Here is a 26,210-nt window from a genome sequence, read left to right on the forward strand (position 1 = left end):
CTGTAACAAGCTATTGCACGTTATTAACTGCAATCCGTCAATGTGTAAGCATAACATTGGTTAGAGCCAGCATGTTGAATCCATGTCATCGATGTGTATATGTTTCGTATACTGTATATGATTTCCTCCCACAACAGCAAACACCCTTCAGATGACTGTCATTATATCTGCGCTCCTCCCTGTCTAAGAGGGACTGGGTGGAGAGGAGAGTGACCTTTTGTGATGGATTTTTACATTCTCTCTGTTAACCAAGCTCAGTCCCAGTACCACCATGAGGCGGCCAGCCGGGGGCGCTGCTGGGACTGTTCCTGCTGCAGCTGAGCCTCGCCTGCATCCGGAGGGCAGCAGCAGCAGCATTGGCAGAGCATCGTCACCAGCCAGAGCCGGGGACACCGCAGCCAAATCGGTGGCCGGTGTGGGGGGCAGGGAAAAGCGGGCGATAGGAGCCAGGTTGCAGCTATCTCCCCAGCTCAGCGGCGATACGGCAGGCTCACAGCGGCCTCAACAGCAAGGAGCTGTCCCGAGCAGCCGTGGTGCTGAAATCGCAGCATCCAGGGCGGAGGCCGGCGGCCGGGAGACATCGCCAGGAGAGCTGGAGGGTCACCGCAGCAGGGACCCCCCCGACCTGCCCCCCGCAAAGACGGAGCAGGCACGGGCGGGTACTCCTGAGCAATCAGGGAATGGATCCCCAAAGAACGTAAAGGGTAAAGGTAAAACTGCAGCTAAGGGAGGAGATGGGGCGCAGTCGCAACCCGCCGCCGCGGTGGGGAAGAGCCCAAAGAAGCACAGCAGCAGCGGCGGCGGCTACTGGAAGGAGGGCTGTCTGCAGACAGAGCTTATGCAGTTCCACCTGAAGAAAGGCCTGGCTGCGGCCGGCGCTAGTGTCACCCCCAAAGGCGGCGGCGCTGCTGAGGCCGACACCGCTGAGATACAGCTCCGGGGGGGAGCACAGGAGCAGCTCGGTGAGGAGGAGACCGGGGCCGCCAGTGGCCCGATGCTACAGGATGAGCTGGAGCAGCTGCGGGATGAGAACGAGAGCCTCAAGGTGAGGAGGGAGCGCTGCGCCGCACTATTGTCTGTGCTGCACCAGGCGGTGATGTCATGTGTCAGGGAGACAATGATGAGTGGCTGCACGCAGCTCCTTCCCCGTCTGCTGCAACAAGGCCTGCAGCCGCCCATCTGCTCCGCTGCAGCACTGACACGTCACATTGTCACCTCTCCCGGCTGCAGTTTTAATACATCCCCTACATATATATATATATATATATATATATATATATCTATCTATCTATATATCTATATATATAAATATACCATGTTCACACGTCATGCACTAGCAATGACTCGCTATATACATATTCCCCTAGCTGTACCTCTATAGATAGGCCATACAATGTCTTTTACCATATACTAGCACTATCCTGTTCTTATGTCCTCAGTTAGGGAGTATCCTCATTGCACTGTGCTCCTAACATGTCTCCTTCCCCTGTATTTGTCACTCTCTTCCTCCCTTCTCCTTATTACCCCCCCCGTTGCCGGGAGCAGCATGAGATAGACGAAATGCGGACGGAGATGGACGAGATGCGAGACACCTTCTTTGAAGAGGACGCCTGCCAGCTGCAGGAGATGCGCCATGAGCTGGAGAGAGCCAACAAGAACTGCCGGATCCTGCAGTACCGCCTCCGGAAAGCAGAGCGCAAGCGCCTCCGCTATGCACAGACCGGGGAAATAGATAGCGAGCTTCTTCGCAGCCTGGAGCAGGATCTAAAGGTGAGACCAATCTGGTGATACAGGGGTAGATTTATTAAGCCTGGTGAAGTGATAAAGTGGAAGGTGATAACGCACCAGCCAATCAGCTCCTAACTGTCATTTCTCTAACGTCCTAGTGGATGCTGGGGACTCCGTAAGGACCATGGGGAATAGACGGGCTCCGCAGGAGACTGGGCACTCTAAGAAAGATTTAGTACTACTGGTGTGCACCGGCTCCTCCCTCTATGCCCCTCCTCCAGACCCCAGTTAGAATCTGTGCCTGGACAGAGCTGGGTGCATTTTAGTGAGCTCTCCTGAGCTTGCTAATAAGAAAGTATTTTAGTTAGGTTTTTTTATTTTTAGAGAGTTTCTGCTGGCAACAGACTCTCTGCTACGTGGGACTGAGGGGAGAGAAGCAAACCTACTAACTGCGGCTAGCTTGCACTTCTTAGGCTACTGGACACCATTAGCTCCAGAGGGATCGAACACAGGAACCTAACCTTGGTCGTCCGTTCCCGGAGCCGCGCCGCCGTCCCCCTCGCAGAGCCAGAAGACAGAAGCCGGCGGGTTGAAGCAAGAAGACTTCAAAATCGGCGGCAGAAGACTCCTGTCTTCATATGAGGTAGCGCACAGCACTGCAGCTGTGCGCCATTGCGCCCACACTAACACACACACTCCGGTCACTGTAGAGTGCAGGGCGCGGGGGGGGGGGGCGCCCTAGGCAGCAATCAAGTACCTCCTGGCAAAAGCAGCATATATACAGTTGGACACTGTTATATGCATGAGCCCCCGCCATTAATTTCACACAAAATCGCGGGACAGAAGCCCGCCGCTGAGGGGGCGGGGCCTTCTTCCTAGGCACTCACCAGCGCCATTTTCTCTCCACAGCTCCGCTGAGAGGAAGCTCCCCAGGCTCTCCCCTGCAGACTCACGGTAGAAAGGGTAAAAAGAGAGGGGGGGCACATAAATTTAGCGCATTAATCATATATACAGCAGCTACTGGGTAAACACTAAGTTACTGTGTGATTCCTGGGTCATATAGCGCTGGGGTGTGTGCTGGCATACTCTCTCTCTGTCTCTCCAAAAGGCCTTGTGGGGGTCCTGTCCTCATATAGAGCATCCCCTGTGTGTGTGGTGTGTCGGTACGCGTGTGTCGACATGTTTGACGAAGAGGGCTATGTGGAGGCAGAGCAAGTGCAGATGAATGACGTGTCTCCGTCGACGGCGCCGACACCTGATTGGATGGATATGTGGAAGGTGTTAAATGATAATGTAAACTCCTTGCATAAAAGGTTGGATAAAGCTGATGCCTTGGGACAGTCGGGGTCTCAGCCCATGCCTGATCCTACAGCGCAGAGGCCGTCAGGGTCTCAGAAGCGCCCACTATCCAAAATTGTTGACACAGATATCGACACGGATTCTGACTCCAGTGTCGATGAGGATGATGCAAAATTGCAGCCTAAAATGGCTAAAGCCATCCGCTACATGATTATAGCAATGAAGGATGTTTTGCACATATCAGAGGTAAACCCTGTCCCTGACAAGAGGGTTTATATGTATGGGGAGAAAAAGCAAGAGGTGACTTTTCCCCCTTCACATGAGTTAAATGAATTATGTGAAAAAGCGTGGTATTCCCCCGATAGGAAAGTGCTGATTTCCAAAAGGTTACTTATGGCGTACCCTTTCCCGCCAACGGACAGGGTGCGCTGGGAATCCTCCCCTAGGGTCGATAAAGCTCTGACACGTTTATCTAAGAAGGTGGCCCTGCCGTCACAGGATACGGCCGCCCTAAAGGATCCTGCAGATAGGAAGCAGGAAAGTATACTTTAGTCTGTTTATACACATTCAGGTACTCTACTGTGGCCGGCAATTGCGTCGGCCTGGATGTGTAGTGCTGTAGCAGCATGGACAGATAATCTGTCTGAGGAAATGGATACCTTAGACAAGGATACCATTTTACTGACCCTGGGGCATATAAAAGATGCTGTCCTATATATGAGGGATGCCCAGAGGGACATTTGCCTACTGGGCTCTAGAATAAATGCAATGTCAATTTCTGCCAGAAGGGTCCTGTGGACTCGGCAATGGACAGGTGATGCCGACTCCAAAAAGCACATGGAGGTTTTACCTTACAAGGGTGAGGAATTGTTTGGGGACGGCCTCTCGGACCTAGTTTCCACAGCTGCGGCTGGGAAGTCAAATTTTTTGCCATATATTCCCTCACAGCCTAAGAAAGCACCGTATTACCAAATGCAGTCCTTTCGATCACAAAGAAGCAAGAAGGTCAGAGGTGCGTCCTTTCTTGCCAGAGGCAGGGGTAGAGAAAAGAAGCTGCACCATACAGCTAGTTCCCAGGAACAGAAGTCCTCCCCGGCTTCCACTAAATCCACCGCATGACGCTGGGGCTCCACAGGAGCCAGGAGCGGTGGGGGCGCATCTCCGAAATTTCAGCCACCAGTGGGTTCGCTCACAGGTGGATCCCTGGGCTATACAGATTGTGTCTCAGGGATACAAGCTGGAATTCGAAGTGATGCCCCCTCACCGTTACCTCAAATCGGCCCTGCCAGCTTCCCCCATGGAACGGGAAGTAGTGTTAGCGGCAATTCACAAGTTATATCTCCAGCAGGTGGTGGTAAAGGTTCCCCTCCTTCAACAAGGAAGAGGATACTATTCCACAATGTTTGTGGTACCGAAACCGGACGGTTCGGTCAGACCCATATTGAATTTAAAGTCCCTGAACATATATCTGAAAAGATTCAAGTTCAAAATGGAATCGCTCAGAGCGGTCATTGCAAGCCTGGAAGAGGGGGATTTTATGGTGTCTCTGGACATCAAGGATGCTTACTTGCATGTCCCCATTTATCCACCTCATCAGGAGTACCTCAGATTTGTGGTACAGGACTGTCATTACCAATTCCAGACCTTGCCGTTTGGGCTCTCCACGGCACCGAGAATATTTACCAAGGTAATGGCAGAAATGATGGTGCTCCTTCGAAAGCAAGGAGTCACAATAATCCCATACTTGGACGATCTCCTCATAAAGGCGAGGTCCAGAGAGCAGTTGCTGATCAGCGTAGCACACTCTCAGGAAGTGTTGCAACAGCACGGCTGGATTCTGAATATCCCAAAGTCGCAGCTGATTCCTACAACGCGTCTGCCTTTTCTGGGCATGATTCTGGACATGGACCAGAAGAAGGTGTTTCTCCCGGCGGAGAAGGCTCAAGAGCTCGTGACTCTAGTCAAGAGACCTCTTAAAACCGAAACAGGTGTCGGTGCATCGCTGCACGCGAGTCCTGGGAAAGATGGTGGCATCATACGAAGCCATTCCCTTCGGCAGGTTCCATGCGAGGATCTTTCAGTGGGATCTGTTGGACAAGTGGTTCGGATCGCATCTTCAGATGCATCGGCTGATCACCCTGTCCCCGAGGGCCAGGGTGTCTCTTCTGTGGTGGCTACAGAGTGCTCACCTTCTCGAGGGCCGCAGGTTCGGCATACAAGACTGGGTCCTGGTGACCACGGATGCGAGCCTCCGAGGGTGGGGGGCAGTCACTCAGGGAAGAAACTTCCAAGGGTTGTGGTCAAGTCAGGAGGCTTGTCTGCACATAAATATCCTGGAACTAAGGGCCATATACAACGCCCTGAGTCAAGCGGAGCCTCTGCTTCGCAACCAACCGGTGCTGATTCATTCAGACAACATCACCGCAGTGGCTCATGTAAACCGCCAGGGCGGCACAAGAAGCAGAGTGGCGATGGCGGAAGCCACCAGGATTCTTCGTTGGGCGGAGAATCACGTGCAAGCACTGTCAGCAGTGTTCATTCTGGGAGTGGACAACTGGGAAGCAGACTTCCTCAGCAGGCACGACCTCCACCTGGGAGAGTGGGGACTTCATCACGAAGTCTTCACTCAGATTACAAATCGATGGGAACTGCCACAGGTAGACATGATGGCGTCCCGTCTCAACAAAAAGCTACAAAGGTATTGCGCCAGGTCAAGAGACCCTCAGGCGATAGCTGTGGACGCACTGGTAACACCGTGGGTGTTCCAGTCGGTCTATGTGTTTCCTCCTCTTCCTCTCATACCCAAGGTGCTGAGAATCGTAAGAAAAAGAGGAGTGAGAACAATACTCATTGTTCCGGATTGGCCAAGAAGGACTTGGTACCCGGAACTGCAAGAAATACTCACAGAGGACCCATGGCCTCTGCCTCTCAGACAGGACCTGTTGCAACAGGGGCCCGGTCTGTTCCAAGACTTACCGCGGCTGCGTTTGACGGCATGGCGGTTGAACGCAGGATCCTAGCTTTTTAGCATATTATTGTACTATTATGAAAACTACTTATACTCAATTATGTTTCTTTATCTTGGGTAATGAGTGCTGATGATTTATCATATGTAATATGAATATGACTTATTGGCTCAATTTTTAAAGCATATTATACATTTTTTAAATTGTTCTTTTGTTTCATAAAACATATTACTAAATGCTTCTTGTTTATGATTATTGTTATGCAGTTATCATGTATTGTAATATTATTTATACTAATATAAAATATTTTCCAGATTATTATTTAGTATTAGACTTATCTATTCTATGAAAAGATGCCAATATCAGAATTAGGGAAGATTAAATTGAAAACCATATTACCAGCCAACCTACTGGCTTTTAATGACAGACTGAAAAATATGAAATTAATTGTATAGGTAGACACTGTCATCTGTATAGAAACCACTCCACTGTATGTTTTCTATTTAGTATGTACAGAACATAGTTTAGGTAAATAACTAAGCTCTCACAGTATCATAGTACATTATTTTGTAGAATCAGTGCACCCATATACACCTGTGTTACTATATGTAGGTAGCCAAAGATGTATCAGTGCGACTTCACCATGAGCTGGAAAATGTAGAAGAAAAGCGGACTAAAACAGAGGAAGAGAATGAAAAGCTACGTCAGCAGCTTATTGAAGTTGACATAACCAAGCAGGCTCTGCAGAATGAGCTGGAGAAGCTCAAAGAGGTCAGTATGGTGAAGCACACTCTCTGTCAGGACGCACACAGTAGAGAGATAGACATGATTCCCACTACAGCATTTTTTCTTCTCGCTATATATATTGTGTAAATCCATCAACATGCGGGAATAGCTAATGGATCAGTTTTGCACAGTCATGAGAAGCTGCAGTACCAATTTCCACATGGTTGCTTCTGTTCATATACTGTTTAATGACATTACATTTATTATTCATGCCCCTTTAAACTTGCTTTCTGTGATGTTTTGACTTTGGAATTTTTAGAATTGTAGTATAAATCTGTGCAATGTAGAAGTTTTCCAAAAGGGAAAGTGTGTCCAAAAATAAAATAAAAAAGAGCTAATTATGAAAGGATAATTTAGGTAATATTGGAAGAGAAATGTATAAGAGGACCACTGGGATAGACACGATAGATGACAAGTCTTACCTACTATCCTTTTTAGACCATCTGCTGATTAATTACAGCTTGCATGTTTTTATGCTCTTGGAGTGCTCGATCATTATTTGTATGTCGTTTATGACTAATAAGGGGATATCAGTACATTATTTCATGTTTCATTATTGTACCCAAATTTGTTGTGTTTTTACATTATTAAATTTGCACCTGTCAATGTGCTCTTCTGTATACGGGTAGCAGTTGATTTACCGACGGACACAATACCAACGGTCATAATCCCGACAGCCATTGACCGACAATCAAAACACAGACATGGTCAAAATACAGACATTCATTATGCTGACATGTTCAAAATGGCGACATAGAATACCGACATTTGAAATGCTGACATGTCAAAATGCTGAAATGCGTTTTTCTTAAGGAATGTTTGCCCAAAAACAGACTTGTTCATACTTTACCATCCCAGTGGACATGGTGGGGGAATATAATAGTGTGCCCAAAGCATGGCGAGCGCAGCGTGCCACGCGAGGGGACACGTTACACTTAGGCGGTGTCCATGTCAACCTACAGTATGTCGACACTGACACAAGAAAAACAGAGAAAAATCGTGTCGGTATTTCGACATGTCAGCATTTCAAATGACGGTATTCTGACTTTCGGCATTTTGAACACATCAGCATAATAAATGCCGGTATTTTGACCGTGTCTATATTTTGACTGTAGATCAATGGCTGTCAGGATTATGACCATCAGTATTGTGTCCGTCGGTAAATCATACTGAACCCCTGTATTTACTCCACCAGGTTAATGCAAAAGGCATTTCGTAAAAATGTATTTGCTACTGTATTATCCTGGACACTTTCACTTGTTAAGCTGAGTTTTATAAGGTATAATGTCAGTTGTTAGATCTACTTTCTGAACAATAGACTCAGCCACTCAGCCCTAATTTTCTTATACAGGTTGAGTATCCCATATCCAAATATTCCGAAATACGGAATATTCCGAAATACGGACTTTTTTGAGTGAGAGTGAGATAGTGAAACCTTTGTTTTTGATGGCTCAATGTACACAAACTTTGTTTAATACTAAAAGTTACTAAAAATATTGTATTAAATGACCTTCAGGCTGTGTGTATAAGGTGTATATGAAACATAAATGAATTGTGTGAATGTAGACACACTTTGTTTAATGCACAAAGTTACAAAAAATATTGGCTAAAATGACCTTCAGGCTGTGTGTATAAGGTAAAATGGTGGTATCTGATTGCGCCAATCTTTAACGGTAATTAGAGATGTCTATCGTCAAATTCTTCCTAAAACTGGTTCATCTGTCCTTACCAGTATGTGGGTTCCTCAAAGAAGAATGTTCATATGAAAGAAAACAAAAAGGAAGTCCCAATGTGTAGTAAGGTCTTGATAAAAAAAGGGTCAAAGAAATAGTACGGGGGATCTTCAAATCCTCCACATATGTAGTGAGGAAAAGGTGTATGGGATCACCCAAACTGTGTAGAGATCAGAGAAGGTGATGCTCACTTCAAACCTTACTTTCAAAAGTCTGGTCCATGCATATAAAGGTATCTTTATCGGGGTCCTGGGAAGCGTTTTCTAAAAGCAGTCTTCTGTAGGCACCTTTTGTGCTTACACTGAAAAGCTGGATCAATACATATAATGGTATCTTTAAATATTCTTAATCGTCCGGTGTAAAATCGTACATGTATGCTTACTTGAAGTCAGCAAAGTCCACTCCTATCGCGGTTTCTTTCATGTGTCCTTCTTCCAGTGTATAAATAAGAGATGAAGGGCCGTTTAAACATAAAAAAACGGACTTTATTAAAAAAAGGAAAAATAAAAATGTTGTATTTCACAGATACAGCCGCCTGTTGGCAGGGGAGATGTAAACAACAGCAAAATGTGGCCAATGAATAATTATATGGGCCCAATAATTACCACTACCACAAAAAGCCGTATCCCTCAGGTGACAGATCTGAACAACATGTGAATAAACAACCACCAACGCGTTTCAACTATTACTGTCTTCCTCAGGGTGTGCTGTCTGATCCCAGAGCAATCTATTTATGCTTTGTTAAATCCAGCCCCTTTTTTGTGGGGGTATATGGGGATAAATAGATAATGATATTTGATAGTATGGATATTAAATATAGACCCATTCTAAGGTTCATACATGTATAAGAAAAATTAAATTAAACAAAAAATACCTCTTAAACTGAATAAAATAGTCTAATTGCTCTTAAAAACGGGTAACCATGGTAACCGCTATTATACCAATCAATGGAGACCCTCTTGATGGACATAGCATTCCTCCAATAGTATTATACATACAGTTTCCGGGTCAGACCAGACGGAATGTGCTGGCCGAGGAGACAGGCGTTGTTTCCGCCGTCCGTCCTCTCCCGTCTGGAACGCACAGTGAGTTCCAAATCCCGGAAGTGTCATTTGACATCAGGTCCTGTTGTCTTGAAACGCAAAAAGCGTTTCACCTTAAAGGCGGAAGTGTACCGCATCTAATAGATCGCGATGGATTGCAGATTTAGAGTAAAAAGGGTTACACGGACCTGGATATTGGGAAAACACTTGGGGGGCCATAGAATATAAAACCAGAAACATGTATATTATATAGTAATTGTAAACATATGAATGATGTAAAACAAAACCTATTACAAGGACCTGAATATTGGGAAGCCACTTGGGGGTCCATAAAATATAAAATAAAAAAACATGTATATTATATAGTAATTGTAAACATATGATTAATATAGAGCAAAACCTATTAATAATATGTTGATAGAGTAGATAAGCTTAAAAATGCACAATAAATGATGTTTAAAAAATAGAACAACAAATGAAAATATGTAAAGGAAAAATTGTTAATAAAGGAAAAATTGTAGATATTCTTCACTTATAGAAACCATTTCAATTCAAATTCTGCATTGAGGCCTCCCGGCATCAATGTTTTCATATTGTAAATGAGTTTCATTTCTGTTTGTGCCAACAAAGTGTTAATATCTTTCTTCCTCTAATTCCCAAATACTTTTTTAATAGTTGCTCTTTCTAGGTATATAGGAGTTGTTGTCGGTGCAAACATGTTTATGGGATACTGGGAGGACCAATGCATTTGGAAAAATAACATCTATATTGAAAATATCAGAATATGGAGGCGTTACATCGATGATATTTTCTTCATTTGGCGGGGAGAGGAAAAAGATCTGAAAATCTTTTGTGATATATTGAAAAATAATTCCTATAATATACACCTTACTTTTGAGATTAGTACTAAAGAGGTACACTTTCTCGATTTAAGTATATAAATAGAAAATAATCGAATAGAAACAAAGAATTATATCAAACCCACCGACAACAACTCCTATATACCTAGAAAGAGCAACCATCACCCTACATGGCTGAAAGGAATCCCGAAAAGTCAACTACAAAGGATAAGAAGAAACTGTTCTGACATCGAAGTATATGATGAACAGGCTTCAGCTATGAAGGCAAGATTTGAAAACAAGGGATATGATGGAGAAATTATCACCGAAACCATAAGCACAGTACAGAACATGGAGAGGAATACATTATTGAAATATAAGGAGAAAAATTCCATAAATACCATCCAAATTCCGTTTATCACCCAATATAATACCCAATATCGGGAAATAGAGAAGACTATCAAACGTCATTGGCATATCCTTAGAAGTGACCCACTCTTGAAAGAAATTATTCCTGAAAACCCCAAATTCGTTTATAGAAAAGCCAGGAATTTAAAATCAAGCCTGGTAAAAAGTGCCCTACCGGAAAAGAAATTGGGCAGGATAAAAACGACAGGCTTCCATAGATGCGGCGATTGCATTATGTGCAAACATCACACAAATACTCCAAAGAAAATTACAGAATTTATTGCAACAGCCAGTGGGCAGAAACATCAAATAAAGGAATTTATTACGTGCAATACAAATAATTGCATATATCTGATACAATGTATTTGTAACTTACAATACATTGGACGAACATCACGTAAACTCCGAGAGAGATGGGCCGAGCACACTCGAAATATCAAAAAAGGATTTGAGAAACATAATTTATCTAACCACTTTAAAGATAAACATATGTGCTCTCTGGACTCTATATCATTAGTTATAGGTATTAAAAAAGTATTTGGGAATTGGAGGAAGAAAGATATTAGCACTTTGTTGGCACAAACAGAAATGAAACTCATTTACAATATGAAAACATTGATGCCGGGAAGCCTCAATGCAGAATTTGAATTGAAATGGTTTCTATAAGTGAAGAATATCTACAATTTTTCCTTTATTAACAATTTTTCCTTTACATATTTTCATTTGTTGTTCTATTTTTTAAACATCATTTATTGTGCATTTTTAAGCTTATCTACTGTATCAACATATTATTAATAGGTTTTGCTCTATATTAATCATATGTTTACAATTACTATATAATATACATGTTTTTATATTTTATGGCCCCCCAAGTGGCTTCCCAATATACAGGTCCTTGTAATAGGTTTTGTTTTACATCATTCATATGTTTACAATTACTATATAATATACATGTTTCTGGTTTTATATTCTATGGCCCCCCAAGTGTTTTCCCAATATCCAGGTCCGTGTAACCCTTTTTACTCTAAATCTGCAATCCATCGCGATCTATTAGATGCGGTACACTTCCGCCTTTAAGGTGAAACGCTTTTTGCGTTTCAAGACAACAGGACCTGATGTCAAATGACACTTCCGGGATTTGGAATGCACTGTGCGTTCCAGACGGGAGAGGACGGACGGCGGAAACAACGTCTGTCTCCTCGGCCAGCACATTCCGTCTGGTCTGACCCGTAAACTGTATGTATAATACTATTGGAGGAATGCTATGTCCATCAAGAGGGTCTCCATTGATTGGTATAATAGCGGTTACCATGGTTACCCGTTTTTAAGAGCAATTAGACTATTTTATTCAGTTTAAGAGGTATTTTTTGTTTAATTTAATTTTTCTTATACATTTATGAACCTTAGAATGGGTCTATATTTAATATCCATACTATCAAATATCATTATCTATTTATCCCCATATACCTCCACAAAAAAGGGGCTGGATTTAACAAAGCATAAATAGATTGCTCTGGGATCAGACAGCACACCCTGAGGAAGACAGTAATAGTTGAAACGCGTTGGTGGTTGTTTGTTCACATGTTGTTCAGATCTGTCACCTGAGGGATACGGCTTTTTGTGGTAGTGGTAATTATTGGGCCCATATAATTATTCATTGGCCACATTTTGCTGTTGTTTACATCTCCCCTGCCAACAGGCGGCTGTATCTGTGAAATACAACATTTTTATTTTTCCTTTTTTTAATAAAGTCCGTTTTTTTATGTTTAAACGGCCCTTCATCTCTTATTTATACACTGGAAGAAGGACACATGAAAGAAACCGCGATAGGAGTGGACTTCGCTGACTTCAAGTAAGCATACATGTACGATTTTACACCGGACGATTAAGAATATTTCTCTAACGTCCTAGTGGATGCTGGGGACTCCGTCAGGACCATGGGGAATAGCGGCTCCGCAGGAGACAGGGCACATCTAAAGAAAGCTTTTAGGATCACATGGTGTGTACTGGCTCCTCCCCCCATGACCCTCCTCCAAGCCTCAGTTAGGTTTTTGTGCCCGTCCGAGCAGGGTGCAATCTAGGTGGCTCTCTTAAAGAGCTGCTTAGAAAAAGTTTTTTTAGGTTTTAAATCTCAGTGAGTCCTGCTGGCAACAGGCTCACTGCATCGAGGGACTTAGGGGAGAGATTTTCAACTCACCTGCGTGCAGGATGGATTGGAGTCTTAGGCTACTGGACATAGCTTCAGAGGGAGTCGGAACACAGGTCATCCTGGGGTTCGTCCCGGAGCCGCGCCGCCGACCCCCCTTACAGATGCTGAAGATCGGAGGTCCGGAAACAGGCGGCAGAAGACTCTTCAGTCTTCATGAAGGTAGCGCACAGCACGGCAGCTGTGCGCCATTGTTGCTACACACTTCTCACTGACCAGTCACGGAGGGTGCAGGGCGCTGCTGGGGGCGCCCTGGGCAGCAATATTAAATACCTTTAGTGGCAAAGAATACATCACATATAGCCATTAAGGCTATATGTATGTATTTAACCCAGGCCAGATTTCTCAAAACCCGGGAGAAAAGCCCGCCGGAAAAGGGGCGGAGCTTATTCTCCTCAGCACTCAGCGCCATTTTCCTGCTCAGCTCCGCTGTGAGGAAGGCTCCCAGGACTCTCCCCTGCACTGCACTACAGAAACAGGGTAACAAAGAGAAGGGGGGCATAAATTGGCGATATTTATATATTAAAAGCGCTTATAACAAAAACAACACCTTTTAGGGTTGTTTATATACATTTATAGCGCTTTTGGTGTGTGCTGGCAAACTCTCCCTCTGTCTCCCCAAAGGGCTAAGGGGGTCCTGTCTTCGATTAGAGCATTCCCTGTGTGGCTGCTGTGTGTCGGTACGTGTGTGTCGACATGTATGAGGACGATGTTGGTGTGGAGGCAGAGCAATTGCCGGTAATGGTGATGTCACCCCCTAGGGAGTCGACACCGGAATGGATGGCTTTAGTTATGGAATTACGTGATAATGTTAGTACATTACAAAAGTCAGTAGACGAAATGAGACGGCCGGAAAACCAGTCAGTACCGGCTCAGGCGTCTCAGACACCGTCAGGGGCTGTAAAACGTCCCTTACCTCAGTCAGTCGACACGGGTACCGACACAGATGAATCTAGTGTCGACGGTGAAGAAACAAACGTATTTTCCAACAGGGCCACACGTTATATGATCACGGCAATGAAGGAGGCTTTGCAGATCTCTGATACTGCTGGTACCTCAAAAAGGGGTATTATGTGGGGGGTGAAAAAACTACCTGTAGCTTTTCCAGAATCAGAGGAATTGAATGACGTGTGTGATGAAGCGTGGGTTAACCCAGATAGAAAACTGCTAATTTCTAAGAAGTTATTGGCATTATACCCTTTCCCACCAGAGGTTAGGACGCGCTGGGAAACACCCCCTAGGGTGGATAAGGCGCTCACACGTTTATCAAAGCAAGTGGCGTTGCCGTCTCCTGATACGGCCGCCCTCAAGGATCCAGCGGATAGGAGGCTGGAAACTAACCTGAAAAGTATATACACTCATACTGGTGTTATACTGCGACCGGCAATAGCCTCAGCCTGGATGTGCAGTGCTGGGGTAGTGTGGTTGGATTCCCTGACTGAAAATATTGATACCCTGGATAGGGACAGTATTTTATTGACTCTAGAGCAATTAAAGGATGCGTTTCTTTATATGCGAGATGCTCAGAGGGATATTTGTACTCTAGCATCAAGAGTAAGTGCGATGTCCATATCTGCCAGAAGAAGTTTATGGACGCGACAGTGGTCAGGTGATGCGGATTCCAAAAGGCATATGGAAGTGTTGCCATATAAAGGAGAGGAATTATTTGGGGTCGGTCTATCGGATCTGGTGGCCACGGCAACTGCCGGCAAATCCACTTTTTTACCTCAGACCCCCTCCCAACAGAAAAAGACACCGTCTTTTCAGCCGCAGTCCTTTCGCTCCTATAAAAACAAGCGAGCAAAAGGACAGTCTTATCTGCCGCGAGGCAGAGGAAAGGGTAAGAGAGGGCAGCAAGCAGCCCCTGCCCAGGACCAGAAGCCCGCCCCGGGTTCTACAAAGCCATCAGCATGACGCTGGGGCTTTACAAGCGGACTCAGGAGCGGTGGGGGGTCGACTAAAGATTTTCAGCAATCAGTGGGCTCGCTCACAGGTGGACCCGTGGATCCTGCAGATAGTATCTCAGGGTTACATGTTGGAGTTCGAAAGGTCTCCCCCTCGCCGGTTCCTAAAGTCTGCTTTACCAACGTCTCCCTCAGAAAGGACGACGGTATTGGAAGCCATTCACAAGCTGTATTCTCAGCAGGTGATAGTCAAGGTACCCCTCCTACAACAGGGAAAGGGGTATTATTCCACACTATTTGTGGTACCGAAGCCGGACGGTTCGGTAAGACCTATTCTAAATCTGAAATCCTTGAACCTGTACATACAGAAATTCAAGTTCAAGATGGAGTCACTCAGAGCAGTGATAGCGAATCTGGAAGAAGGGGACTTCATGGTGTCCCTGGACATAAAAGATGCTTATCTGCATGTCCCAATTTACCCCTCACACCAAGGGTATCTCAGGTTCGTGATACAAGACTGTCATTATCAGTTTCAAACGCTGCCGTTTGGTTTGTCCACGGCCCCTCGGGTCTTTACCAAGGTAATGACCGAAATGATGGTTCTTCTACGAAGAAAAGGCGTATTAATTATCCCTTACTTGGACGATCTCCTGATAAGGGCAAAGTCCAGAGAACAGCTGGAAGTCGGTGTAGCACTAACCCAAGTAGTGCTTCAGCAACACGGGTGGATTCTGAATCTTCCAAAATCTCAATTGACCCCGACAACACGTCTGCTGTTCCTGGGAATGATTCTGGACACGGTTCAGAAAAAGGTGTTTCTCCCGGAGGAGAAAGCAAGGGAGTTATCCGAACTGGTCAGGAACCTCCTAAAACCAGGAACTGTGTCAGTACATCAATGCACAAGAGTCCTGGGAAAGATGGTGGCTTCTTACGAAGCAATTCCATTCGGCAGATTCCATGCACGAACATTTCAGTGGGATCTGCTGGACAAATGGTCCGGATCGCATCTGCACATGCATCAGCGGATAACACTGTCACCAAGAACAAGGTTGTCTCTCCTGTGGTGGTTGCAGAGTGCCCATCTGTTAGAGGGCCGCAGGTTCGGCATACAGGACTGGGTCCTGGTGACTACGGATGCCAGCCTACGGGGCTGGGGAGCAGTCACACAGGGAAGAAACTTCCAGGGTGTATGGTCAGACCTGGAGACGTCTCTTCACATAAATATACTGGAGCTAAGAGCGATATACAATGCTCTAAGCTTGGCAAAACCGCTGCTTCAGGGTCAGCCGGTGTTGATCCAGTCGGACAACATCACGGCAGTCGCCCACGTAAACAGACAAGGCGGCACGAGAAGCAGAAGAGCAATGACAGAAGCTGCAAGGATTCTTCGCTGGGCGGAAAATCATGTCATAGCACTGTCAGCAGTGTTCATCCCGGGAGTGGACAACTGGGAAGCAGACTTCCTCAGCAGACACGACCTTCACCCGGGAGAGTGGGGACTTCATCCGGAAGTTTTCCACATGATTGTGAACCGTTGGGAAAAACCAAAGGTGGATATGATGGCGTCTCGCCTCAACAAAAAACTGGACAGATATTGCGCCAGGTCAAGAGACCCTCAGGCAATAGCTGTGGACGCTCTGGTAACACCATGGGTGTACCAGTCAGTGTATGTGTTTCCTCCTCTGCCTCTCATACCAAAGGTACTGAGAATTATTCGGAAAAGGGGAGTAAGAACAATACTAGTGGCTCCGGATTGGCCAAGAAGAACTTGGTATCCGGAACTTCAAGAGATGCTCACGGAGGATCCGTGGCCTCTACCTCTAAGAAGGGATCTGCTTCAGCAGGGACCTTGTATGTTCGAAGACTTACCGCGACTGCGTTTGACGGCATGGCGGTTGAACGCCGGATTCTAAAAGAAAAGGGCATTCCAGAGGAAGTTATTCCTACCTTGATTAAGGCTAGGAAGGAAGTGACCGCACAACATTATCACCGCATTTGGAGAAAATATGTTGCGTGGTGTGAAGCCAAGAAGGCCCCAACGGAAGAATTTCAATTGGGTCGATTCTTACATTTCCTGCAGGCAGGATTGTCTATGGGCCTAAAATTGGGGTCTATTAAAGTTCAAATTTCGGCCTTATCAATCTTCTTCCAGAAGGAATTGGCTTCAGTGCCTGAAGTACAAACTTTTGTCAAGGGTGTACTACATATACAGCCCCCGATTGTGCCCCCAGTGGCACCGTGGGATCTAAACGTAGTTTTGGATTTTCTCAAATCTCATTGGTTTGAGCCTCTCAAATCTGTAGATTTGAAGTATCTTACATGGAAAGTAACCATGCTACTGGCCCTGGCTTCAGCCAGGAGAGTTTCAGAGTTGGCGGCTTTATCGTACAAAAGCCCATATCTGATTTTCCATTCGGACAGGGCAGAACTGCGGACACGTCCTCATTTTCTCCCTAAGGTGGTTTCGGCTTTTCACTTGAACCAGCCTATTGTGGTGCCTGCGGCTACTAGCGACTTGGAGGACTCCAAGTTACTGGACGTTGTCAGAGCATTAAAAATATATATTTCAAGGACAGCTGGAGTCAGAAAATCTGACTCGTTGTTTATATTGTATGCACCCAACAAGGTGGGTGCTCCTGCGTCTAAGCAGACGATTGCGCGTTGGATCTGTAGCACAATCCAACTTGCACATTCTGTGGCAGGCCTGCCACAGCCTAAATCTGTAAAGGCCCACTCCACAAGGAAGGTGGGCTCATCTTGGGCGGCTGCCCGAGGGGTCTCGGCATTACAACTTTGCCGAGCAGCTACGTGGTCAGGGGAGAACACGTTTGTAAAATTTTACAAATTTGATACTCTGGCTAAGGAGGACCTGGAGTTCTCTCATTCGGTGCTGCAGAGTCATCCGCACTCTCCCGCCCGTTTGGGAGCTTTGGTATAATCCCCATGGTCCTGACGGAGTCCCCAGCATCCACTAGGACGTTAGAGAAAATAAGAATTTACTTACCGATAATTCTATTTCTCATAGTCCGTAGTGGATGCTGGGCGCCCATCCCAAGTGCGGATTGTCTGCAATACTTGTACATAGTTATTGTTACAAAAATCGGGTTATTATTATTGTTGTGAGCCATCTTTTCAGAGGCTACTTCGTTTGTTATCATACTGTTAACTGGGTTCAGATCACAAGTTGTACAGTGTGATTGGTGTGGCTGGTATGAGTCTTACCCGGGATTCAAGATCCTTCCTTATTGTGTACGCTCGTCCGGGCACAGTACCTAACTGAGGCTTGGAGGAGGGTCATGGGGGGAGGAGCCAGTACACACCATGTGATCCTAAAAGCTTTCTTTAGATGTGCCCTGTCTCCTGCGGAGCCGCTATTCCCCATGGTCCTGACGGAGTCCCCAGCATCCACTACGGACTATGAGAAATAGAATTATCGGTAAGTAAATTCTTATTTTAAAGATACCATTATATGTATTGATCCAGCTTTTCAGTGTAAGCACAAAAGGTGCCTACAGAAGACTGCTTTTAGAAAATGCTTCCCAGGACCCCGATAAAGATACCTTTATATGCATGGACCAGACTTTTGAAAGTAAGGTTTGAAGTGAGCATCACCTTCTCTGATCTCTACACAGTTTGGGTGATCCCATACACCTTTTTATCACTACATATGTGGAGGATTTGAAGATCCCCCGTACTATTTCTTTGACCCTTTTTTTTATCGAGACCTTACTACACATTGGGACTTCCTTTTTGTTTTCTTTCATATGAACATTCTTCTTTGAGGAACCCACATACTGGTAAAGACAGATGAACCAGTTTTAGGAAGAATTTGACGATAGACATCTCTAATTACCGTTAAAGATTGGCGCAATCCGATACCACCATTTTACCCTGTATACTTGTCTTTCTGGTTTGATAACACCAGTAGGTATTGTATTTGCTGCCTTTTGTTGTCCAGCGCAGAGTTGTATTTTTCTTTTGTATGCAATTATTCAAAATACGGAAAAATCCCATATCCAAAATACCTCTGGTCCCAAGCGTTTTGGATCAGGGATACTCAACCTGTACTATGTTTAGTTTCCCTTACTCATTATACCTTGTCTACTGTCATTGCTAATTGACATGTAGCCTCCCCTCAAGTTTAGATAAGGCATTTAACTGCCTAACAATGATGTTCTGCTATTGGTTTTTTTTTGTTTTGTTTTTTGTGTTATTTAGTTATCATTAAAAAGAAGAGGAAGCAAAGATGCGCTAAAATCAGAAAAAAAGACTCAACAGACACCAACAGAGGTATTTTGCATATTCTCTCCTTATTACATTAACTGTATTTCATCTAGTGATATAATATTAATTATTATTATTATTACTACTTGAATTGATAAGTGCTAAACGGAAAATGAAAAAAATAAAAGTTGTGCAGAGGTGATGTTCATTGGTGGAGGTGGAAAATGTCTTGCACGAAATCTCCTTTCTTTGACTCTTCACGGCTACACACAGAGCTCTAATCATCCAGTCACTGAATTCTCCAACTTTTATACCTGGACATTGTGGATATTTGCCAGCACTGTGTTTCATTTAACTGCTATGAGCATTTCCTATAACCTGGAACAACAAAAAGAAAGGAGTGACTCGCGCCCTAGCTGCAGCTCGGTACCAAACTCTCAAGAGCACAACACCTTGAACAATATATCAAAACAAAACAAAAATACCAAAATACCAGGTGGTATATTGCTTGTGGACTACTCTATTTTTGTTTTTGTATGTCCTATAACCTGAAAACAAGAGCCTGGCTTGAATATTTAATTTTGGTAGATAACAAACATGTAACAACATTATTAACTGCAACATAAAGTTCAAAATATAAAGATGTAAGAGCTCCATTAAATATAGCTATTTATTGGTCATTTAATGAAGAGCAAGGGAAGAATTCAATTAGCCATGGTAAATGACCACAGCTAATTGATTCCCGGGGTTGGGGGGTAATTTAAAAATCCCTGATAGCCGGCACTATCGTGGGATATTGTTTCACATGCCTGAGGCAGGAGAAACAAAATCCCTGATAACTGCAATTTTTTCACAGCCACGTTCACGATAAACACACAGATCCAGGAATAAGTTCCCAGATCCCTGTGTTTTCAAGCAAAAATGGGGGCGAAAAAAATGGGGTAATTAAATTACCCCGAAAAATAGGAGTGGCAAATCGGGTATTTACTGTGACCCTTGAAAACATTTAATAATTTAATATAATTTAATTTCCCTTAAGGGGGTGATTCAAAGGTCAACGCTATAGCAGTGGCAGCTAAGACTTCTGCTGCAACTGCTACTGTGAATTTATACCAATATTGCAGCCGATTGGCAGTCTTAATTATACAGACATAGGTTGCCGGTGCGCAAACAGTTACACCATCGGCCACTCCATTGGACTTCAGACTGTTTGGCGGTTTTTGGCTACCGGTGTCAATGGAACAGTGTCTTTCGACGCAGTCCCTGGCACTAGCTCATTCCCAGCACTCCCGCCAATACCAACAACCCCCGTCACTGCCCAGTAATACCTGTCTGAATTGCATGGATCTCCATGCAGTTTTGATCTGTTTCCGGCGACGGCAGCCATTGGGACCTGATGTTCTAAATCTGTCCACCTCTGAAACAGGCCCTAAATTATTTTGACTAAAACTTGTTTTTGCCCTAAATTTGTATATTGTGTGTAAATTGCGCACTAAACTTAGTCATGTGCATCCAGTTAGTTTCCACATGTTTATGGGGGATGCGGATAACTGCCGGTCACCCGATATCAACCCGTTTATGGGATATGTTGCATGTAGTGAGAACATTTGAAATGAATAGGTGAAACTGTCATGCAGGTTAGTAATATGGGGAGGAGCAGTATTCTTGCTGTTGAGCATTTTTATGTCACCTGTCACACTATGAGGCATTGTAATGAAACATAATGTTAGCAGCGCTAATAAACCCTATAGGAGTCATTTAGCACACTATCAATACCATAATAAAATGCATTACATAATTCAAGTCAACTAGATAAAATAAATAACATGCAATATGTATGCCCCAGATAAATAACTAACAATAAATAAATAAAGCACAAACAGTAATAAAAAATATTGTCTGGAAGATGTTTCCTGATATAATTCCACAGACCTAAAAAGTGGATTGAAAAAGTGGCAAAAAAAAATGAATGTTTTTCTATTAAATTGAAATAACAAATAAATAAATTATAGCAAATATGAAGTATAAATGCACGGTTTCAAACGGAAATTGTATTACAACAGTCCCAATCATAAACTGTATATCTCAGGAAAAAAGTTGCATTGATATTGTATCAAAACTGCACCCATACTGATTTTGTATAGGAATTCTTTTAAATGAACTACAGGTATATTGGGAAGTCAATTCATTGTAAATATTTGAACTTCACATAGTTATCTGTAGATAGTAAACTCCTCATGAAATTATATAATTACCAGTGTTGTACAAAAATGATGTACAGATATGTACAAAATCAGCAAAAGGCATAGGCTGACATGTTTCTTTGCACACTTGCAATTTCCACAGAGCCAATGAGGCATGATACATGTCTTTGATGGACAACATAAGATTTATTTGCAGACATTCTTAGTTTAATCCTGTTGCTCCTGAGTCTATTTTAGAATGTTTTGATCTGGTTAAATCCCAGTATCAATATCAGTAATTATTTATGCAGTACCCACAGAAATTATACCTTGTTTTGTCAGAAGACTTAATTTCCTGAAAATGCTATTGTTATGCATATTTCTCCTCCCAAGGCAAAGAAAACTTACCCACATTGGTGGTCATTCCGAGTTGATCGCAGCTAGCAACTTTTAGCTGCTGCTGCGATCAATAGTCCACGTCTATGGGGGAGTGTATTTTACCTTAGCAGGGCTGCGATCACTTGTGCAGCCCTGCTAAGCTAAAAAAAATTCAAGCAGAAGTAGACTAGGGCTGGACATACTTACCCTGTGCGATGGATCCAGCGATGATGGGCCCGGCTTTGACGTCACTCCTCCTCCCTCCGTTCTGCTGGACACACCTGCGTTATACTCACCACTCCCCGAAAACGGCTCCAAATGGTCCGGATCCACCCTGGCACGCCTCCTTCCTGTCAATCTTCTTTGCGGTCCTCTCTGCGACCGCTTCCATCTCAAGACGCGACGTATGCTGGTGACCCCTGCCGCCGGGCAACGTCGCGCACTGCGGCCGCCGCCCATTTGCACCGCAGCAAAAGACCGATGCGTGTGAACGGGTCGGAATGACCCCCATTGTTCCAAAAAGTTTTCTTTTCATTATTTTTTTTAATTGAACTTGAAAGAAAATGAACTGCAACCGCCACCAAGAAATACTTTGGTTCTTGCTTCAGGATTAATCCACCTTTCCAAAGCATCAAAAAAGCCAGATTTTAGGGGTGTGCATCATAGGGTCAACAGTAACTAGGTCGACAGTCATTAGGTCGATCACTATTGTTTGACAGTGACTAGGTCAACACCTGAAATAGGTCGACACAGTCATTAAGTCGACATGGAAATGGTTGACATGACAAAATGTCGACATGAGGTCTTTCTTTGTGTCCTTTTTTTGTAAAGTGACCGGGAACCCCAATTAGTGCACCGTGTCCCCTCGGTCCGCTACCGCTGCACTTTGCACAGGTTACTATTCCCATTCGTAGTGCACGTGGATCGTAAAGTATGAAATAGTTAAAAAAATGAAATTAAATGAAAAAATGTTAAAAACAACATTTTCATGTGACCTTTTGCCATGCCGACCTACTGACCATGTCTACCTAAAGACCATGTCGACCTAATGCATATCGACCAATAGTGGTTGACCTAATGAGTGTCGACCTAAGTGCTGTCGACCGAATGACCGGATACCAGATTTTAGCTGCACATTGTCATAATTTAAGGGTCTATGGGGGCAATTCAGATCTGATCGCGACAGCAAATTTAGTAGCTAATGGGCAAAACCATGGCCCTCATTCCGAGTTGTTCGCTCGGTAATTTTCTTCGCATCGCAGCGATTTTCCGCTAATAGCGCATGCGCAATGTTCACACTGCACCAAGTAAATTTGCTATGCAGTTAGGTATTTTACTCACGGCATTACAAGGTTTTTTCTTCGTTCTGCTGATCATAGTGTGATTGACAGGAAGTGGGTGTTTCTGGGCGGAAACTGGCCGTTTTATGGGTGTGTGTGAAAAAAACGCTACCGTTTCTGGGTAAAACGCGGGAGTGGCTGGAGAAACGGAGGAGTGTCTGGGCGAACGCTGGGTGTGTTTGTGACGTCAAGCCAGGAACGAAACTGACTGAACTGATCGCAGTTGCCGAGTAAGTCTGGAGCTACTCAGAAACTGCTAAGAAGTGTCTATTCGCAATTCTGCTAATCTTTCGGTCGCAATTTTACTATGCTAAGATTCACTCCCAGTACGCGGCGGCTTAGTGTGTGCAAAGCTGCTAAAAGCAGCTTGCGAGCGAACAACTCGGAATGAGGGCCCATGTGCACTGCAGGGGAGGCAGATATAACATGTGCAGAGAGAGAGAGATTTGGGTGAGTTATATTGTTTCTGTGCAGGGTAAATACTGGCTGCTTTATTTTTACACTGCAATTTAGATTTCAGTTTGAACACACCCCACCCAAATCTAACTCTCTCTGCACATGTTATATCTCCCCCCCCCCCACACCTGCAGTGCACATGGTTTTGCCCATTAGCTAACAAATTTGCTGCTGCGATCAGATCTGAATTAGGCCCTACAGGGCCGATTCAGACCTGATCGCTAGGCTGCGTTTTCTCACAGCCTGCGATCAGATCTGAACTGCGCATGCGTATGCGCCGCAATACGCAGACGTGACGGTCTGCAGCAACAGGAATCGCCATCAACGACGGGATGGTGCAAAAATTCAGAACGCACCGGTGATCGCAAGAAGATTGACAGGAAGAGGGCATTTGTGAGTGGCAACTGGCCATTTTAAAGGAGTGTCCAAGAAAATGCAGGAAGGACCAGGCATTTGGAGGGAGGGATTCTGACGTCAGCTTCGGCCCCGATCATCGCAGCGGCTAAATAAGTCCTGGGCTGAGCAGAAACTGCACAAACTTATATTTGTGCAGTTCAGCTACACATGCGATCGCACACCTGCACACAGCTAATACCCTCCCCCTGTAGGCGCGACTGATCGCAGGGATGCAAAAAAATGCACTCTAGCAATCAGGTCTGAATTACCCCCTATGTACTAAGACTTGAGAGTTATAAATAGTGATAAAGTGGACAGAGATAAATTACCAACCACCCAGCTCCTGTCATTTTTCAAACAACACCTGTAACATGGCAATTAGGAGTTGATTAAATGGTACTTCATCTCCGTCCACTTTATCTTCCTCCCAAGTCTTAGTACATAGACCTCTAAATCTTTATTTGAAAATTGTTATTTGTTTTTTACGTTTGTGATTGAAATGTATAATATGTATAAGAACAATATAGTGGCTGAAGGTTGCATACTGTTTTCAAAAATGTTCAGCCTTCCACATTAAATGAGGGGACCCCTGTGTTTGTTGATACCAGGATGTGGGGGATCTAGACATTAGAACACTCCCCATTTCTGGATTTGTTTACACTTTCTAAGGGAGTAGTATGGTATGCCAGTGGCCGGGCTCCCGGCGACCAGCATACCGGCGCCGGGAGCCCGACCGCCGGCATACCGACAGCGTGGCAAGCGCAAATGAGCCCCTTGCGGGCTCGCTGCACTCGCCACGCTGCGGGCACGGTGGCGCGCTAAGCGCGCCACATTATTTTATTCTCCCTCCAGGGGGATCGTGGACCCCCACGAGGGAGAAAAAGTGTCGGTATATCGGCTGTCTGGATTCCGGCGCCGGTATACTGTGCGCCGGGATTCCGACAGTCGGCATACTGAAGACCACCCCTTTCCAAGCGTACAGATGTAGCCATTTACATTATTGCCAACTATGTGTCCATAGCGTTCTGTAAGTGGGAGCGTGCTGGAAAACCACACACCACAGAAGCTAATCCAGGTAGCGGGGGAGCAATGCTTCCACTACCCAGAAATTAAAGGGGGGAGCCAGCGGAGGTCAGCTTGCCGCTACCCATTGGTTTTTAATACAGCACAGTGGCGGTAATGGGAGTATGCGTATGTATGCACCCGCTGCCTGTAGCACAACAATGGGAAGCTAGAGGCTGCAGTTGTCGGTGATAAGCTGTCTCCCTCAGCAACAATACATGTGTCCACATCTGTAGGATGTTTTTGAGGATTACCAGAAAACAACTACTAAGTGGGCATATTGTTTGAAAGAGGGAGCAAACCTCTTTAAAATTAGGGGGCCCCTGATTGTGTAGGTACTGTGCTGTGGTAAATCATGCACATTAAGTGCCATCCCCATCTATCAGGGCTATTAGTATTTATACAGTGCAGGGGGTGTTCTCTGTTAATTACACAAGATCACCAGAAAATCACTCGTAAAAGTGCACATTGTTTGAAAAAGGAGACTCAACCCTTACAAATGAGTATACCAATAAGTCTATGGGTGCCAGAATGAGGGTGATAGGGCACTTTAACGCTCTCACTCCCCTATTTCCTGGTTTGGAAAAATTTCTGCATTGTTTAACATGGAAGGGGAATGGCTTAAGGACATCATTGCAGGTCCGATGTGATTATATCATTGTGCTTTGCCCCCTTCCCACCCATTTTGTACCCCAGTTGTCCTTAGCAGCAAAGGGCTTAAAGAGCCTGGTGCCATGTAGTTACAGTAATGTACAAAAAATTCCCAATCACAAGAACCTGGCTCCACTAACATTCCACCTTTTTTCTTTTCATACTACCAGTAAGCTATTACTATTTACAGTTGTGCTCATAAGTTTACATACCCTAGCAGAATTTGTGATTTTCTGGCCATTTGTCAGATAATATGGGGTCTTTTCACTAAGAAAATGAAAACAGAATTGCTACTTATCACTATACATCGCATCGCTTCGATGCGATGTATAGCTGTAATAAGTAGCAATTCATGTATACTCACCCTTCCGATGATGCGCTGCGGTGTCTGGGGTTCCTGCGGTGAGGTGATCTCCAGCGGTCCCTCCGTGCTAAGCGCTGAGTCCAGCGGCGGGTCCCTTTGCTCATGCGCAGCTTGTTGACCTCCCGGCAGGCCGCAGTGGTTGCTGGGAGGTCGGGGGCGGAGCCAGCGCGAGGTGCCGAGCAGAGAGCAGGGAAGCATTGAGCTTCCCTGCCATCTCTGCACCACAGTTCAGGTTACGCCGTCC

At 44.8% G+C, this 26,210-nt stretch overlaps 1 protein-coding gene across 3 annotated transcripts in view; it reads left to right on the forward strand.

The window, feature by feature from the left end:
• Positions 1-248: 248 nt before the first annotated feature.
• The window catches only part of MTCL3 (MTCL family member 3), a 107,530-nt gene continuing 81,568 nt past the window's right edge, over positions 249-26,210 (forward strand). For all 3 annotated transcript variants that reach the window (XM_063917351.1, XM_063917352.1, XM_063917354.1), the window contains exons 1-4: positions 249-1,045; positions 1,546-1,770; positions 6,606-6,764; positions 19,131-19,202. In XM_063917351.1, coding sequence (XP_063773421.1) covers positions 272-1,045; positions 1,546-1,770; positions 6,606-6,764; positions 19,131-19,202 — 1,230 coding nt within the window. In that variant the 5' untranslated portion in view covers positions 249-271. The remainder of the gene's footprint in view (positions 1,046-1,545; positions 1,771-6,605; positions 6,765-19,130; positions 19,203-26,210) is intronic.

Source organism: Pseudophryne corroboree, chromosome 4 (genome assembly GCF_028390025.1).
Source record: "Pseudophryne corroboree isolate aPseCor3 chromosome 4, aPseCor3.hap2, whole genome shotgun sequence".
In the NCBI taxonomy this organism is placed as follows: domain Eukaryota; kingdom Metazoa; phylum Chordata; class Amphibia; order Anura; family Myobatrachidae; genus Pseudophryne; species Pseudophryne corroboree.